Here is a 19,819-nt window from a genome sequence, read left to right on the forward strand (position 1 = left end):
AGACAAAATGGTAATGAAGAACAATAGGAGAAGGAAAACCAACCAACCTAAGCATGGCATGGATAGACTATAAGAAAGCCTTCGACATGATACCACACACATGGCTAATAGAATGCCTGAAAATATATGGGGCAGAGGAAAACACCATCAGCTTCCTCAAAAATACAATGCGCAACTGGAATACAATACTTACAAGCTCTGGAATAAGACTAGCAGAGGTTAATATCAGGAGAGGGATCTTCCTGGGCGACTAACTGTCCCCACTACTCTTCGTAGTAGCCATGATTCCCATGACAAGAAAAGAGGCAACAGAATCAACCATCTGATGTTCATGGACGACAACAAGCTGTATGGTAAGAGCATCAAGGAAATAGATACCCTAATCCAGACTGTAAGGATTGTATCTGGGGACATCAGGAAGGAGTTTGGAATAGAAAAATGCGCCTTAGTCAACATACAAAAAGGCAAAGTAACGATAACTGAAGGGATAAAGCTACCAGATGGGAGCAACATCAAACACATAGATGAGACAGGATACAAATACCTGGGAATAATGGAAGGAGGGGATATAAAACACCAAGAGATTAAGGACACGATCAGGAAAGAATATATGCAGAGACTCAAGGCGATACTCAAGTCAAAACTCAACGCTGGAAATATGATAAAAGCCATAAACACATGGGCAGTGCCAGTAATTAGATACAGCGCAGGAATAGTGGAATGAACGAAGGCAGAACTCCGCAGCATAGATCAGAAAACCAGGAAACATATGACAATACACAAAGCACTACACCCAAGAGCAAATACGGACAGACTATACATAACACGAAATGAAAGAGGGAGAGGACTACTAAGTATAGAGGACTGCGTCAACATTGAGAACAGAGCACTGGGGCAATATCTGAAAACCAGTGAAGACGAGTGGCTAAAGAGTGCATGGGAAGAAGGACTAATAAAAGTAGACGAAGACCCACAAATATACAGACACAGGAGAATGACAGACAGAACAGAGGACTGGCACAACAAACCAATGCACGGACAATACATGAGACAGACTAAAGAACTAGCCAGCGATGACACATGGCAATGGCTACAGAGGGGAGAGCTAAAGAAGGAAACTGAAGGAATGATAACAGTGGCACAAAGATCAGGCCCTAAGAAACAGATATGTTCAAAGAACGATAGACGCAAATAACATCTCCCCCATATGTAGGAAGTGCAATACAAAAAATGAAACCATAAACCACATAGCAAGCGAATGCCCGGCACTTGCACAGAACCAGTACAAAAAGAGGCATGATTCAGTGGCAAAAGCCCTCCACTGGAGCCTGTGCAAGAAACATCAGCTACCTTGCAGTAATAAGTGGTACGAACACCAACCTGAGGGAGTGATAGAAAATGATCACGCAAAGATCCTCTGGTACTATGGTATCAGAACGGATAGGGGGATACGTGCAAATAGACCAGACGTGACTTTGATTGACAAAGTCAAGAAGAAAGTATCACTCATTGATGTCGCAATACCATGGGACACCAGAGTTGAAGAGAAAGAGAGGGAAAAAATGGATAAGTATCAAGATCTGAAAATAGAAATAAGAAGGATATGGGATATGCCAGTGGAAATCGTACCCATAATCATAGGAGCACTAGGCACGATCCCAAGATCCCTGAAAAAGGAATCTAGAAAAACTAGAGGCTGAAGTAGCTCCAGGACTCATGCAGAAGAGTTTGATCCTGAAACGGCGCACATAGTAAGAAAAGTGATGGACTCCTAAGGAGGCAGGATGCAACCCGGAACCCCACACTATAAATACCACCCAGTCGAATTGGAGGACTGTGATAGAGCAAAAAAAAAAAAAAAAAAAAAAAAAAAAAATAATAATAATAATAATTATAATAATAATAATAATAATAATAATAATAATAATAATAATAATAATAATAATAATAATAATACCTGCTCCAAAGACCTGTCTTTCACACAAAACACATTGCTTTACTGATAAAGTTGTCAGTTACATAATGTGTTGTGAAAATATCAGACGTAAGTTTGATGTAATCAAACTTTGCGAAACAAATATGATATACCTTTGGGTGTTTTTGGGCAGTCAAACGGACTTTTCTTTAGAACTAAGAAAAAGGGAGCCTACTGTCAAGTAATTGCTCACTATGTATGGCAAATTGTCACATTGGACAATTGATTGTACTCTGGCCATATTGAAAAGGGCGCAAAAAAAAAAAAAAAAAAGCCTGAATAGTAAGTCTGTTCAAATGTGGCCATTTTCCATGCATAACGATCAATTGCTTGACAGTAGGCTGCATTTTTTCTCAGTTTTCAGGAAAAATCCGTTTGATCCCCGAAAAACATCCAAGGCAATAAGCTTGACTTTCAAATTAATTGCTCCTCTGGGCTTGTTCCATATGAATAAGTTTCATTTTTTGAATAATAATAATAATAATAATAATAATAATTAATAATAATAATAATAATAATAATAATAATAATAATAATCCTATGGAACAAGCACACGGGGGCCATTGTCTTGGAATTCAAGCTTCCAAAGAATATCAAGGTGTTCATTAGGAAGAAGTGAGAGGATGTAAAGGAAAATACATAAAGAAGAGATCCCACTACCAAAAAGGAAACAAAATAAATAAATGAATACATAAAAATGTATTAAAATGCAAGAAGAAAAGTATTAAGGTAGTTAATGCATTCCATCTTTACACAAAATGTCTTAAAGCCTCCAGGAATATTGTTACCACTCCAGCAACGAACAGCTATCAACACAAGATGAATCACTTCAACTGTCTTACCTTTTCTCTTCTATCAACAAATATCACAATTTGTCGAAAATTGTATTGTTCCTAACTATACAAACCTGAGGTCCTTTAACAATAGGAATGTGACTTAGCGGCAGCTGGAACCGGTCGTAAGCTTCGAACAAGGGGGTTCGGTAGTTGACTGCTTGTCCAACAGTCGGCGGTCCGCGCGACTGAGAGATGAAAAGTCACTTTGCTTTAGGCCCAGGAAAGACTCACTTATTGGTGGGTGGAATCAGAGTCTTATGAACAGACTGCTGTTCGTCCGACAATGGTTCCCTCTCTGGTCGTAAGAGCAGAGGGAGGGATCCTAGCCTCTGCCCAGCTGATTGGGGTGTGCACCACAGGATCAGTGGTCAGACCTCTAGACCAAATTTATAAGAGGGAGGCAAGCATACCTCTTATAAATAGCAAGCAAGAACTAGTTCCTACTTCAAGAGCCAATATGAAGTCATGGGTTTGTCTCTTGTTGACCTCCACTTCACCCCTTGTTAGGGGAGTGGTGGATAACTGCTCCTATCCTTACTGAAAGGGATAGGTTGGAGCTCGGTCGTGTAGCTTACCTACATCTGCCTCCTGTCCAGCGTAGTGAGACCACGGCTTTCTGCAGGTAGAAAAGAGGAGGAAGAGAAGCCAGTCACACTCTCTTTCACTCGTCCATTCATGCAGTCACACAAGGAGGCAATGCTGTTATGTCCGCTCGGGTGCTGGGTAAGCTACACAACTTGTTGAGCAGCCACCACTGGTCCCAAGGAAAAGGTGTCCAAGGACCTGTGAGCAATATCCTGAAGGTAGAAGGAAGTAAAGGTGGTCTGGTTGGCCCAAACCCCTGCCTTCAGAGCCTGTGCCACGGAGAAGTTCTTGCGGAACGCAAGGGTTGGACCAATACCTCTGACTTCGTGGGCTCTCGGAAAAAGGGTACGGGTGTCGTCACTACCATCCGCGTCGTACACCCTCCTGATCACCTCACGCAGCTAGAAAGAGTGTTCTTGGATACCTCTTTCTTTGTAACTCCGGTGCTAACGAAGAGGCGTCGACACTCAGGCCTGAGGTGTCGAGTTCTCTTCAGATAGCGCCGTAGCGCCCTCACAGGACAAAGCAGCATCTCATCCGCATCGTTATCGGTGAAGTCCTTCAGGGAGGGGATCGTGAATGACTCGAACTGGTCGTCAGGGACCGAAGGATTCTGAGTCTTCGCTACAAAGTCCGAGACGAAATTGAGCGTCACAGATCCCCATCCCCTGGAATGTTTAACATTGAAGGAAAGACCATGAAGTTCCCCTACTCTCTTCGCCGATACCAGGGCCAGCAAGAAGAGGGTCTTGAGGGTCAGATCCCTGTCTGACGACTCTCGGAGTGGCTCGAAGGGACTTCGAGTCAAACTCCTAAGGACGAGAGTCACATCCCACCCCTGGGGCCTGAGTTCCCTGGGTGGGCAAGACCTCTCGAAGCTCTTCATGAGGGCGATCTCGAAGGAAGTGGAGATATCCACTCCTCCGCAGTTTAAGGACTAGGGCCAAGGCGGCTCTGTAGCCTTAAACTGTGGAGATGGAGAGGAGCTTCTCTCGGCGAAGGAAAACGAGGAAATCCGCTACCTGCTGAAGAGTGGCTCTGAGAGGAGAGAGACCCCGTCCACGACACCAACCACAGAAGGCGGACCACTTCCCTTGGTATACAGCTGCAGAGGACTGTCTGAGGTACCCAGCCATCTCTGTTGCTGCTCGGCGAGAAAAGCCTCTCGCTCGCAAGAGATGGTGGATAACAGCCAGCGGTGAAGACACAGGGACCGAACCGACCGGTGGTACCGTTCCACGTGTGGCTGGCACAGGAGGTTGTGCCAAGGCGGAATCTCTCTCAGTACTTCGGCGAGCAGAGCCAGCAGGTCCAGATACCAAACAGCCTGAGGCCATTTGGGCGCCACCAGAATCATCCAAAGATTCGCGGTGACCAGCACCCTGCTGATCACCTTGCAAATCAGACAGAACGGGGAAAATGCGTAAACGAAGAGGTTGTCCCACGGATGTTGAAGAGCGTCCTCTGCAGCTGCCCATAGGTCTGGCACAACTGAGTAGAAAACCTGGAGTTTTCTGTTATACCGGGTGGCGAACAGATCCCCGACTGGACGCCCCCACAGGTTGAAGAGCCTTTCTGCCACGTCTGGGTGAAGGGACCACTCGGTTCCAATCACCTGATCCCGAGGGCTGAGCTTATCTGCTACTACATTCCTCTTGACTGGAATGTAGCGGGCTGACAGCTCTACCTAGTGTGCCACGGCCCACTCGTGCACCTGCAACATCAACTGATGCAACGGGAGGGACACTAGGCCCCCCTGTTTGTTGATGTACGCCACTACTGTAGTGTTGTCGCTCATCAACACCACTGAGTGTCCCATCAGAGGGTCCTGGAAGACGCCCGTGAGGGACTAACTTCTCGAGAGACGACAGGTGACCGATCATGACCTGCCACTGCTGAGCTGGCTGCTCCTGTAGGGACAGGATTCGCGAATCTGCGGGGAAGACTCGCCCTGCTACCTTATCGATCAGCATGCCCAGGTACTTCATCCTCTCCTTGGGCTTGAGATACGACTTCTCGAAATTCACTACGATCCCAAGGTCGCGGCAGAATTTGAGGATTCGATCCCTGTCCTATAGCAACTGCGAGCGGGAGCTCGCCAGGACCAACCAATCGTCGAGATACTTCAGAAGATGTATCCCTACTGAATGGGCCCAAGCCGACACTAGAGTGAACACTCGCGTGAACAGAGACCGAAACAAAGTGCCCTGAACTGGTACACCGTCCCGTCGAGGATGAAGCGGAGGTACTTCCTGGAGGACTGATGGATGGGTATCTGGAAATATGCATCCTTCAGGTCTACAGAAAGCATGAAGTCATTCTCCCTGGTGGACTCGAGCACTGAACGCGTCGTTTCCATCGTGAACTGAGTCTGGCGAACGAATCGGTTCAAGGGAGAGAGGTCTATCACTGGGCGCCAGCCCCCCCGAGGACTTTTCCACTAGGAAAAGTCGACTGTAGAAGCCTGGTGACTGATTCCATACGATCTCCACAGCTCGTTTGCTCAGCATGGCTTCTACTTCCTGCTGAAGCACCTCGTCCCTGGCAGAACCGGGAACGTACGTTTGTAGATGGACCAGGTTGAAGGTGAGGGGTGGCCGAGACTCGAAGGGTAGTAGATATCCCTCCCGAAGGACGTATACTATCCAGGTCTCTGCTTCGTAGTGCTGCCAAGTTGTCCAATGGCTCGCCAGGCACCCCCCAACTTCCGGCAGCAGGGGAGGGGGAACGCCGTCCCTAGCGTTTCCCTCCTCTCTTTGACTTCTTCTTCCCAGCTCCTCCTTGAGAGAAGGATGGCTGGGAGGAGGGCTGGTTATGGTTGCTCCTTACAGTAGAAGTCGAAGGCAGAGTCTTTCCTCTCGGCTTCGACAAAGCAATCTTCTTAGCCGCAGAGGAATCGCTAGCTAAGCTCTTGGGCTTAGCAGCAGTAGTTCGAGGCTGCCCAGCCGCCTTCGAGACTGCCTGGTGGACTAGACAGTCACTGTTGTTAGTGCGCTGTTGTTCCACTGCAGCGTCCACCATCTCTCTGGGGAAGAGAGAGGAGGAACTCCACACCGGTCTGTTGCGAAGACCCAAGGCTGCTTTGCACCCTAGGACCGAGCCAGGTTCGTGGAGGGAGATCGCTCCTGATCGCCTCGCTCTTCCCGGTGTAACCCGAGGAAGTTGAAGGGATAGGAGAGGAAGACCTGACGCTCCCCCCTCGCTCACCGGCAGAACCGGTGTGCTGGGGGGCTGCAGATGCTCGCCAGCCCGCGATGGCGATTGAGCTGCAGGCCTGGTCGCGCGGCTCTCCGGGGAGAGTGGCTAGAGCGAGAACAGCGGCGATGGTCCCGAGGGTCAGAAGAGCTGCTGCTGATCCCCCTATCCGCCTGGTCCCGGTGGGAGCGGCGGTCAGAGGACCGGCAGAGTCCACTGTCACGGTGGGAGCGAGGCCTGTCCTCACTGCGCATCATGCCGCTTGGAGGCGACCGAGGGGACCGCTTCCTCGCCTCAGCCCGCAGCAGGTCTGGGACCGTCGCATCAACCCTGTGTACTGGCGGCTCGCCACGAGAGCGATTGCCTTTCTGGCGGGAGTCACCTGAGCGACTCCCGCAAGTCTTCTGCCCCGTGCCTGGATCCTGGCGCCGAGTGAATTCGGTTGCCTGGGTCTTGGCTGCACGGTCACCTGCGGGCGACAGTACACTCGGTACCTCTCGCGAACGAGAGGCCGAGACGGTACCTGGCGTCGAGGCAGAACCTCTGGTGCCAGGCGAGGAGGTACTGGTGTCAGCTGGTACCCCTCCGGTCCCCGTCTTCTTCCTTGCGGAAGGAGAGAAGGGCCCTGTTCCCGAAGGAACAGGAGGACCAGCGGAAGCCCCAACCCTTAGAGGTCTCAGAGTGAGACTTCTTAGGGGGGAGGAGGCTACCTTCTTCCTCAGCTGTGGGGCCTTGGAAGTCGAAGGGAGCTGTGATGGAGGGAGAAAAGAAGACGTGTCTGAGACCAAGGGAGTAACAGGCAAACCCTCCGATGACTCCCTGGCCGGCTTACGCGGTTTCTTCCTCCCTTCATAACGCTCCCACTGCTCCTCCGACCAAATAATACACAAATCACAGGGCTCAGAGCGAGAGCATTCACGCCCTCAACACTGAGCACAAAATTCATGAGGGTCAGCCTCGAAGAGGGATCGAAAGGCCCCACACTTACGGCCCTCCACACCAGGGCACAATCTGCAGCTCGTGGGAATCCATTTCCACGAGACAATCACAAAATAACAAAAAAATAACCAGGTACTCACGTTATTACCAAACAAGCACACTAGTAAGAGAGAGAGTAATAATATCTTCATAAAATGAAGGAGTATTCCAAGCATACAACGAAAGCGGGCAGAACGGCAAACAACACGTCTATCACCCAGCGCAGCTGAAAGCAAAGTGACTCTACACCTCTCAGTTGTGCGGACCGCCAACTGTCGGACAAGCAGTTAACTACCGAACCCCCTTGTTCGAAGCTTACGACCAGTTCCAGCTGCCGCTAAGTTACATTTTAATTGTTAAAGGACCAATAGTTTGTATTACGTATCAGAACAAACCTCTTTTAAGTTTAATACTCGTACTTCAAATTTTAATCTGCAATTGTAGATTTCTACCTCAAGGAGTGTACTAAAATTCCATATGGAATTTGTATTTTTTTTATTATTTGTTTAATTAGCATGGTCACTGGAAGACAGTTAACGTAGTTTTCAAATATTTAACTACACCCTTGGTTGTTAACAGCTCACTGCCTTCCAGCGGCCGTTCTGGTTCTGTCCTAACCAACCACTAATGATTTTGCTTTCTTCCTGAGGTTGACGGAAAACTTAAGTCAGTTACAAAGGAGATTTCAATCACGAAGGGTCTCGTAACTCAGATACTCTGAGCTCTATTGACTATATAAGGATATACAGCTATCTCTTTGAAGTGACGACGACTATTCCTTTCGACATGTAATCTCCGTTTAACCCCAGCCAGGAAGAAGCATTCCTTCATCGCAGTCTCTCACTCTACACGTACTTCGCCTTCGTCCCAGGATGATATCGGTGGGTCTGTAAAACTTAGGGGGAGTTTTGTTTGTCAATCCGAAATCATTTGGAGGGATAATGCTTTCCCATATTAAAATGCCTTCCAATTACCATCACTTACTTTTTAGTATTTTAATTTAAGCATCTGTTTTTCATACCTTGCATATTTGTAATACGAGGTTTCGTACCCTTCCAGGGATATCATGAATTATGTACTACGTGGACGTCAGTTTGGACTGTTGGTATATATATATATATATTTAGATTTTCCAAGGTATGCAACTTGCCAAGTGTTATACGTTCTGCACATGCTCATAATTAAATTTAGATATATGCATACGATAATTGTGTAGTGTTTAATTAGGCATTTGGTAATACTTTAAGGTATTTTGGAAGTGGCTGAATTACTGCGGCTCCCCCAAGCTTCACGATGATCAACTTTGTGTATTAGCTGCCGCATCAGCACCTGGATGATAGGACAGTTCGCAATTACAATAAATTACTTAATTTTTCTTAACATTTCAATTAACCTTATCAATTTCCCGGTGTATGAATAAAAATTCAGTGCATGGCGACCGTGACAGGATTAGGCATTATAGGTTACGTGCGTGACATAGGACGTGAATTGCGGTGAATTGGAGGTTTCTTCCTGGAGTTTTTTTTCACTTACAATATTTTAGAATCCCTCTTATTGCAGGTTTCTTTAAAGTTCAGTGTGTCATTTTTGCGAATTCGTAGCTAATGTTTATCACTTGGTGATTTATTTAAGAGTTCAGTGTAAACTATTTTTCGATTCGTAGTTTGATGTTTATCTCTTTGCAAAATAATTTAGTATTTGAGTGCCCCTAATTTTCGCGTTGCTTTGAAAGTTTTTGCTTAGTAATAACTTTGTTGCATATACTAAGTATCGTTTACCATTTTTTGAAATTTTCGCTGTGTATTGCAGTAATTATACTTATATTGGTGTTTGTATGTTTATTTGTCTTCATAATGGCTGAATTGGTAGTGCTAATTGGTCAGTGTAAGATTATTAGGAAAAAGGTTACAGAATGTGCCAACCGTTCTTCATAGTACCTTTCATTAGATAACACGGCAAAAGTATCTGAGCTGGGTGTTTTCTTGGAGTATAGGAAGAGATTAAGTGACTTGGATTTTAAAATACAGACTCTAAAATTTTCAGGGGAATTTAGAGACGAGGATTTGGAGGCTGAGCTCTCTGCATGTCAGTCGTACTATGATAAAATTTCAGGTATTGTGCCTTTGTTGGATGTTAGTGTCAATGCTGGAAGCCCTCCACTTTCATCAACTACTGATATTGCTAGGAGCCTTTTGAGGCAACCCACTGCACCTCTACCAAAATTCCAAAGTAAGGAAGGTGAAGATTTTTTGAAATTCATTCGAGAATTTGAAACCACGACCCAGAGTTTTAACTATCCAGACAGGGACTTGCTCTTACTTTTGAAGCAACAAGTAGAAGGTAGGGCTAAATGTTTACTTGGTTCATTGGAGGCCGACAAAGAAAGTTACAAAGATGCCAAAGACTTAATGATTCAGGCTTTTGCCTCGACTGAATTACGAAAGTCGGCTGTAATTAAGAAATTGACCTGTCTACATCTCAAAGAAGGAGACGACCCCTTTGTTTTCTTATCAGAACTTAGGACTATAGTCGAAAATTTAAAATATTTAAATATTGATGTTGATGAGGTTGTTAGATATTTCGTTTGGTCTGCACTCAATGATAGATTTAAGTATCATATGGTTCATATCACTAATGTGACTCATCCATCACTTAAGCAAATCATAGATAATTTCTTTACAGCATGTGAAAGGTATGAACAGGGTCAGACGAAAGGTAAATTATTGGTCAGGGATAAAGTTGTAGCTCATTCAAAGCCATTCCTGGAAAAGACTAATACAATGGCTGTTAAAACTAAGACAGTTCCGACCAAAGCTTGTAATTTTTGTACTAAGGCCGGTATTTCTGACGGTGATCACTTAAATTATAAGTGTACTAAGTATGCCACCCCTTCTGCCAAAATTGATTTATTAAAATTGCATAAAGGTTGTGTAAAATGTGGTAATTTTAATCATGCCACTAAAGCATGTAAATTCAGATTTCGAAGACCTTGTTCACATTGTTCACAGTGTCATATGGAGTATCTTTGTTGGAACCTTAGTCCTGATATGATTAATAGTAAAGCAGTGTCTTCCAAGGAAGCAAGCAGCGGGATAGCAGTATTACTAAATGTTGCCACAGGTTCAGTTCTCCCTACTTTTACATTTTGTATAAATGGTCATGATAGGCTTTACAGGGGTCTTAAAGATTCAGGATCACAAAACTTTTATATCTAGCAAGTTAGCTTCCTTTTACAATTTCAAGTCTTTGGCTACTAAAGTAAAACTGACTGTGAAAGGGTTTAATGGTCAAAAGGAATATTCTACTAGCCTTGTTGAAGTTCCTATTAAACTGGGGAATGAAACCTTTGCTATTTCTGCTCTAGTTGTACCCTCTATAAACTTGCAATTGAGTTTACCTGGTCAGGTAGTTAGTATAATGCAGAGTAAAAATTTTGTATTTGCTGACAAGCTTTTATCAACCAATTCTCGGAGCATTGATGATGTTCAGCTTTTGTTAGGAGTAGAATTTTCACATTGTCTTTTGGGAAGAGACATAGTGATAGGGAGTCCTAATTCGTCTGTGTATATTGAGACTTCTTTAGGAATAATGCTTATAGGGAATGTTGATAGGTTCCTAATTAATCTTAATTCACTAAAAGATAATGAAAGTTTGGCCTCGAAACCATTGAGGGGCGAAAATTCTAATACTGAACACGGTACATATTACACTTTCCCTAGCCATTCTTATTTTCTAGCTACTAGTGTATCAGTGAATGAAGAATTTTACGAACTCGATGACATTACAACAAATTGTTCTTTTACTGTGCTTTCAGATAGAGGGACTATTATTGATAGGAAACTGCAAGAAGCAACTGATCAAATTTTGAATATGGAGAGCCAATTTTATTTGAACTATGATCAGAAAGTTTACAGTGATGAATCTAATCGGCTCGATGATTCTCTCGTGGACTACATTTTCAGAAATTTGCACGCGAAAGGTGATGGACGCATAGTTGTTCCCCTGTTATGGAATGGGAAGGTATCGCACCTTCTTTCGAGAAACGAGTCTCTTTCCAAGGCTGTTCTTCAATCAAATTTGATAAAATTACTTCGTAAGAAAGGTTCCTTGCAGTTGGTAGATAACTGCATAAAGGAGCAATTGAAGGAGGGTATTATTGAGCCTATTTTGGACTTGGAGGTATTTAAGGCTGAATATCCTAACTACTCCTTCTTACCTCATATGCCAGTCTTTAAGCCAGAAAGGGAAACTACAAAGTGTCGCATAGTATTTCTTTCTAATTTGCAGGAATCCTCTAAGAGACTGTCACTGTCACATAATCAATGTATGTATGCTGGGCCTAACTTAAATCAAAAGCTCTCCTCTGCATTTCTTAATATTAGGTTTGATGAAAAAATTTTGATTTTTGATTTGAAGAAAGCTTTTAATATGTTGGCTTTGAGTGAAATTGATCAGTCAAGGCTATTATTTTTTGGTTTCGGAATGTCACCACAGGTGATTGCACCCCAGTTGCTTATAAAAATGTCAGGCTTTCATTTGGACTTCGGTGTAGCCCATTTCTTTTGATGGCTTCATTGTATTATATGTTAATCTTGACTTTCAGTAATGATTCAAGAATCGATGAACTCAAGAAACTTATATATGCTTTAATATATATGGATAATGGTGCTGTCACAATGAACAACTCTGATGACTTGAGGTGGGCCTACGAGCAGTTAGCTGGCATATTCAAACCTTTTAAATTTGAAATTCAGCAACTGGTGACTAATGACATTGATCTGCAGTCTGACATAGATCGGTCAGAAGTTCTTACCCCGAAAGTCAACAAATTGTTTGGGCTTGAATGGAATAGACTTTCGGATGATATTTTCACTAGGCCAATTTCCCTTGACCTAGAAGCTAACACCAAAAGATTAATTCTTAGGTCAATTGCCACTCAGTTCGATATATTTGGTTTCAACTTGCCTTTATTTAACCGATGTAGGCTTTATATGCTTAACTTGCAATGTCAAAAGGGTTTGAACTGGGACCAGCCTCTTAATAGTCAACAGCTTAAAGACTGGAGGAATATCTGTAGACAGTGTAATTCATCGCCCCCTCTTAAAGTAACTCGTTTTGTGGGTCGAAGGGATGGTGAGTATCAAATAATTGTTTTTACTGATGCCAGTTGTGACATATATGGGTGTGTAATTTATTTATTGAATGTTGAGTCTGGCAACCTTTATTAATGCTAAATATCGGTTGGTTAATACCCAATTGAAAGGTAAATCCATACCATCTTTAGAGATCCACGCCATTAATCTAGGAGTCGAACAATCTGTTGGTCTTTATTTGGATCTTGCTGGTCCCAATTGTATAAAACCTTTAAAGGTGACAAAGATTTGTCTATTTTCAGATTCTTCTTGTGCCCTGCAGTGGTTAATAAGTTCTTCGCTTCAACTAAAGAAAATGAACCAATGTTCTACTTTTGTATTGAACAGAATTTACAGTATACAAAAACTGTGTGAAACATATCCTGTTCATTTTGGGTTTATTAATGGCAAGGAGAATCCTGCTGATATGGTAACCAGGTGCACATCTTATAAATTGTTAATGAAGTCTTGTTTCCTTTCAGGCCCGGACCTGAGTAATATTAGGGCGCAAGCCATGCAGTTCACTATTCCTCAAGCAGGTTATCTTTCTGGAAATTTCATGAATCTTTCTAATATTCCTTTAGTTAAGAGAAATTACTTGGTGAACATTTCTGATTTTTCTGACTTCCGAAGACTTGTTTTGCTGTACCGTCGGTGCATAATATGCATACACAAATGGAAAGCTAAAGTGAGAAGACAAGTACAAGAAGATAATAATTTTTTTGCTTTAGCTCTTGTACATTTGAGTTTGACCAATCAACAAAATCACTTTGCTGATGTTTTGGAGCATTTTTCTAAAGGTTTTTCTGCAGCAAAGGATATACCAGGTATAGTTTCTCAGTTTAACTTGTTTGTCGATAACAATGGCATTTTGAGAGTGAAGAGCAAATTAAAGAGAGAGAAAAAAATTCTTATTCTATTATCTAGAGACAGTCATTTAACGAAGTTAATTATATTGGATATTCATCACAAATTAGCTCATTCTGGGTGCTATGCTGTTCTTTCTGAATTAAGAAGACATTATTTTATTCCTAGAAATTTTCAGTGGTTAAAAAGATTCTGAGGCAATGTGTTCACTGCAAGAGATTTAATGCACGCCCTGTCAATTTAAATCAGAATTGTTACAAGGAATTCAGGGAAGACCCACCAGCTGTGCCTTTCGTCAATATTTTCGTAGATTATATAGGGCCTTTTACAGTTAAACTGGAGAAGGAAAAGGGTAAGGTATGGCTATTATGTTTTACTTGCACTTGGTCTCGTGCAATTAATTAAAAAATTTGTAGAACACTCAGTGTGCCAGATTTTCTTAGGGCATTTTCTCTTCATTGCTTCGAGTTTGGCATTCCACAGTTATGCATTAGTGACTTAGGGTCACAAATAGTTGCAGGAGCTAATGTCATATCTTCATTTTTGAATGACCCCCACAGACAGTTGTATTTTGAGGAGCGTGGTGTTAAACCCTTAACTTTTCAACAATATTTCAAAGGATGTAGTCAGTTGGGCTCCCTTGTCGAGATTTGTGACAAGCTAACAAAGCGACTTCTCTATGGGTTATCAAGAACAATATTCTCTCCTACTTTGATTTTGAGTTTACTGTATGTCATGTTGTCTGCTTGGTAAATCGACGATCAATATCTTTTAAAGAGGCTCTTGGGGATAGTGCAGCAGAAGACCCTCCTGAACCAATAACACCCGAAATGTTAATTAGGGGGTATGAGCTTTCCTCACTCAATGTCATTCCAGATTTACAACCTTTACCCAAAGATGAAGAATTTGTCCCTTGTGGAGCTACTAATAAATTTGAACCACTGTCTAGGATTAGGAGTAAACTTATAGATATTTACCATCATGAGTTTATGCAAACACTTTTAAGCCAAGCAGTTGATAGGAAGGGTAGATATTGCCCGGTGACTCATCATCCTCTAAAAGTAGGTGACATTGTTTTGATCAAGGAAGATAATACTAAGATTAACAATTATCCTTTAGGTCGGATAAAGGAAACTATTACGAATGATCTTGGGGAGACTACATATGCTGTAGTATTTAAAGGCCGTACCAGACAAATTTGTAAACTCCACGTTAATAAACTAATACCTTATCTTTCCTTAGATGATGAAGACTCAAAGTCCAGTGATTTGCAAAACTTAGACAAATCATCACCAGCTTCTGAGAGGCCTAAAAGAAAGGCTGCTGTGGAAAGCCGGAGAAAAACCTCTGAAATGTTGAATTTATAAACTTTGATCAATTTAATTTTTGTATGCATTGTATATATATTTTTATGTATTTGGCAAAATTCGTTCCCCTGCAGTGTACTAAAATTCCATATGGAATTTGTATTTTTTTTATTATTTGTTTAATTAGCATGGTCACTGGAAGACAGTTAACGTAGTTTTCAAATATTTAACTACACCCTTGGTTGTTAACAGCTCACTGCCTTCCAGCGGCTGTTCTGGTTCTGTCCTAACCAACCACTAATGATTTTGCTTTCTTCCTGAGGTTGACTGAAACTTAAGTCGGTTACAAAGGAGATTTCAATCACGAAGGGTCTCGTAACTCAGATACTCTGAGCTCTATTGACTATATAAGGATATACAGCTATTTCTTTGAAGTGACGAACGGGAATATCCTTTCGACATGTAATCTCCGTTTAACCCCAGCCAGGAAGAAGCATTCCTTCATCGCAGTCTCTCACTCTACACGTACTTCGCCTTCGTCCCAGGATGATATCGGTGGGTCTGTAAAACTCAGGGGGAGTTTTGTTTGTCAATCCGAAATCATTTGGAGGGATAATGCTTTCCCATATTAAAATGCCTTCCAATTACCATCACTTACTTTTTAGTATTTTAATTTAAGCATCTGTTTTTCATACCTTGCATATTTGTAATACGAGGTTTCGTACCCTTCCAGGGATATCATGAATTATGTACTACGTGGACGTCAGTTTGGACTGTTGGTATATATATATATATATTTAGATCTTCCAAGGTATGCAACTTGCCAAGTGTTATACGTGCTGCACATGCTCATAATTAAATTTAGATATATGCATACAATAATTGTGTAGTGTTTAATTAGGCATTTGGTAATATTTTAAGGTATTTTGGAAGTGGCTGAATTACTGCGGCTCCCCCAAGCTTCACGATGATCAACTTTGTGTATTAGCTGCCGCATCAGCACCTGGATGATAGGACAGTTTGCAATTACAATAAATTACTTAATTTTTCTTAACATTTCAATTAACCTTATCAATTTCCCGGTGTATGAATAAAAATTCAGCGCAAGGAGTGACATAAACCCTATGTTGAGCTTAACAATTTATTGTATAAAAAAAATTGCTGGTGGGGAAGTGTAAAAGATAAGGGTCAGACTATCTACTCAAGTTGTGAATAACTCCATCACTGGCATTTCCAAGAACAGATTGCACAAAGTGATTGACATACTCGTATGATTTATCAATTGCTTATTTTTACTTTTGTAAAGGTGTCGCCAGTTGACAAATAAGCCCCTGAAGTATCCACATATACAACACAAGTGGAACTCTGTTACCGAATAACACTGGATGCAATCATAATTACTCTGATATTTTCTTTTACACATAAAAGAAATGAAACTTACTTGGGAAAAAATCTTTCACAAATTTACACAACTATTGCATAACAGTCTTGACAGATTTAGTGTTCTTTACAATAAGGATTGTATTTCCATAACAAACAGAAACATAATCATATCATACATTGTTCTTGATCTGGTTACAATATCATTATAATAATAATAATAATAATAATAATAATAATAATAATAATAATAATAATATTTTACAACTGAAATATAGAAATGATTGAAAACCTGGATTTCATCACTGAGTTCCTGTAAATGTTACATTCAAAACGTTAATGTCGTGGATCTTTGGGTTAAATTTTAATTGCTTTATTCATAAAAGTTTCCAAAAACTCCATAACACACATACCTGACAGTAAAACAGTGATGAAAAACAAAAATAAAAGTTTAAATATTTTATTATTTTTGCATTTTAATATGTTATGTTTGCATAAAGTTTTTCAACTTACATTTATAACATACACATAATGATGATTACATCATTTTAACGTAAACTATGCATTTATTTCATGTGAATACAATATTATGCATAAAATTTTTTATGTTTTTGCTTCAAGAACTTCTTAGATGAAGGTAAAAGTCTCGCATAACTTCGCTGTCCTTTTTGAAAGATAAATTGCATATACCATATGCATATTTCCTCAACAGAATTACATAGTATTTCCTGACCTGAAGAATTATACTGAATGAACAATGTTCAGTTTGCATAACACACTAAAAAATACTTCAATAATTTACCACATTACAGGCTTTGTTAATTACACCAGTTTTCTTGCTAATGAGACAAGATTTCGAATTCAATAAAAAGTACAGTAACAAAAATATACAATTTATGTAGTTAAAAAAAAAAAAAAAGACGACTTTTTTATGAAAAACTCTTATTTACAATGCCCACTGTATTCATCATGAAATGGTCCCAGACAAAAATTCTTTGAAAAAAAATTGCTAAAGTGCATTTATACTGTGGATGAACGAGCCAGACATGTGGGTCCCAGCTATCTGTCCAGTTTCTACCTGATGTCATTTGCATCTCAGGTAGCAGAAAAGATGGACATTAAACTTCAATTTTCAAAAAATAACTGGGAAATCAAACTTCAATTTTCAAAAAATAACTGGGAAATGAAACTTCAATTTTCAAACAATTACCTTGTTCTACAACAACCCTGTACTTACAGGACCCTAATCTCAATTCAAAGGGGGATGAATTAAGATGCCAAATCACTAGACTGAAGTGAAATATTAACAACTTTGCGCTGGGACTGAATGGCAGAATCCTCGTAACAGTACAGTAAGAGTTTGATAAATATGCATAGTTAACTGACCACCTTTCTCAATGGATGACCGTAGAACTGGTTACTTTGTATTCCTCACGAGTGGATCAACTTGAATCTTTAAGAAAGGAGTGATTTGGAACCCTAGTAATGAAATGGCTTGGATCCTTCACAGAGGATTGTCTTGGATCCTTATCAGTAGATTGTCTTGAAACTCTTAAAGTGGATGAGATTGGATCTTTAGAAGTAAGGTTTCTATTCACACTAGTAGAGAGGCTTAAAGCCTTAGATCTATGGCCTGAATCCCTCAAAGTAAAATGACTCGGTGGCTCAGATAAGAGGCAACGGAACGAATCAGGTTTGAGTGAATTAGTTCCAATTGGTTTGGGTCCTTGGAAACAATGCAGCTTAGATTTCGAGAGACATTCTTAGATTACCAATTGCTATACACAGAGTTGCTGTTAACTCTAAGGCAAGCCATGCCAGAAACAGTGATCCTTAAGAATACTACATTGTAGCAATGAAAGCAACTCTGTGATTATTGGGTCTGAATGCAATAAATGTATTGTATGTTAGAAAAACTTCTTCAGCCTGCCAATAACACAACTTGCTTTGCAGAATGTTCATAGTCTGCATAAAAGTGAACACATCCTACAACAGTGCTTTAAAATTCACTACTTGCATTATTGTTGTAATAACAGATAGGGAAAGAGAAGCCTGCATATAAAAATTTTCATGATACCCCTCACCAAAAATTTGGTGACTGAAACATAAGAAAAAACTTACACAGGAAAAAAAAAGGCTTCTTTTCCAAGCCCAGTGCTGAATAACAATGGTCTCTGAAAATACTAAAGGTGTCATGTTTTGTAAAACAAGGGTCATATCATTCATTGCATATAAGCCGATAATTCAAAGTACCTGTAGAAGCTGAAAGGGATCACAGATTTCTTACAAATGAAGAACAAATTAAGTCATTAGAGCCCTACAAACATATCTATAAATACATAAATGGAAGCCATTTTGATATTGCAATAATTGAAGGTGATAAAATAAACATTAAGTTTATGAAGATACGTTCACAAACTTGATGTTTATGAAGGTATCTACAGTCATCTTCGGACTCCGTGAATCCAAAAGCAAATATTTGATGTACCGAAATTGCATGCGTTATACACATTGTCTACCCGCTCACTTATCTAGAAAAATTTTTGGTTAACTCAAGTCATTAGCAGTGTGACTAGTTCTTTCCAGGGTTGCATACATTCCTCACAAAATTTCACAACACAACTTAAGCTATACAACATGAGAACCATAAAGGAGTTAGGAACCATAATAAAAGTCAACAAACCTTTGGTAAACTTACACTGTAATAGACTTGAAAGCTTATTTCACCTGAGTTTAGAATAAACACTTTCATTCACTGCATATAAAGATAATGACTGGTTACAATTACATACTAATCTGTTAATGTCTAAGGGGTAGTGAAGAACAACACGAATATTATGATCGATGTCGGCAGAGTGTCTCGACTGGAAAAGCTCTTTGAACCACTGCGCTCGTTTCCAAGTTTTCATGGGTCTAACCAACGTTGTACAAATAGCCTGCATAACTATATTTTCATCAATTCGTCCAAGACCACTTTCATAAAGCATAACTATATCACTGCCTTCACTGATGGCTGATATCATCTTCAAAATGGCAAAGGTGTCTAAGTTTTTTACCATGTACATTTGCGATAAGGAAACTAACTGTAAGTAAGACTCGAAATCAGCATTTTCCATGAAATCACACTGACACCCATAAAGGTAATGAATGAGCATTTCAAGCGCAGCTTTCTTAATCTCTGGAAGCTTTACGCAGGCACTGGACCCTTCGGCAAAGCTTCCCATCAGCATCCCATTCAAGACATCATTCTTTTCAGAGAGAAACTCTCGATTAGCACTCAGGGTTTCTCCACCTTCTAAGGTGAATGTTACGTCCTTAACTTTGTCTAAGGCAAACTTGCACTTTTCCGACCTGTCTGATTCTGACAACTTTGAAGTTGCCTTGGTGAAGGCTTCCTCTTGTGCCTTTGACTGCTCCCTCTGCACATGAACATGCTTCGCAATCTCTTCCACAGAATGGGTTCTTCTCTCAGAACATGCAGGACATTTCACTGGTTGGATCTGTTTACCTAGCTGATAGTGGGAAGATAGAAAGAAATAATCATTACAAACGATTAAATACTAC

General features: G+C 41.0%; 2 protein-coding genes and 1 long non-coding RNA gene across 7 annotated transcripts in view; 2 read left to right on the forward strand and 1 right to left on the reverse strand.

Moving 5' to 3' along the window:
* The window catches only part of LOC135217910 (uncharacterized), a 46,607-nt gene extending 31,297 nt beyond the window's left edge, over positions 1 to 15,310 (forward strand). The window contains exons 2-4 of one of the 5 annotated variants that reach the window (XM_064253956.1): positions 8,219 to 8,450; positions 8,629 to 8,706; positions 8,817 to 15,310. In XM_064253956.1, coding sequence (XP_064110026.1) covers positions 10,723 to 12,135 — 1,413 coding nt within the window. In that variant the 5' untranslated portion in view covers positions 8,219 to 8,450; positions 8,629 to 8,706; positions 8,817 to 10,722 and the 3' untranslated portion in view covers positions 12,136 to 15,310. Of the gene's footprint in view, positions 1 to 8,218 lie in introns of all 5 variants that reach the window. The other 4 variants (XM_064253952.1, XM_064253953.1, XM_064253954.1 and 1 more) reach the window with 4 other exon arrangements.
* A 15-nt stretch (positions 15,311 to 15,325) lies between these two features.
* LOC135217914 (uncharacterized) lies at positions 15,326 to 15,924 on the forward strand. The gene is made up of 2 exons (XR_010315235.1): positions 15,326 to 15,430; positions 15,609 to 15,924. It is a non-coding gene; the product is annotated as an uncharacterized LOC135217914 (long non-coding RNA).
* Positions 15,925 to 16,002: 78 nt separating this feature from the next.
* The window catches only part of LOC135218605 (uncharacterized), a 38,508-nt gene continuing 34,691 nt past the window's right edge, over positions 16,003 to 19,819 (reverse strand). Inside the window, 1 exon segment of the mRNA XM_064255034.1 lies at positions 16,003 to 19,767. Coding sequence (XP_064111104.1) covers positions 18,979 to 19,767 — 789 coding nt within the window. The 3' untranslated portion in view covers positions 16,003 to 18,978.

Source organism: Macrobrachium nipponense, chromosome 9 (assembly GCF_015104395.2).
Source record: "Macrobrachium nipponense isolate FS-2020 chromosome 9, ASM1510439v2, whole genome shotgun sequence".
In the NCBI taxonomy this organism is placed as follows: Eukaryota; Metazoa; Arthropoda; class Malacostraca; order Decapoda; family Palaemonidae; genus Macrobrachium; species Macrobrachium nipponense.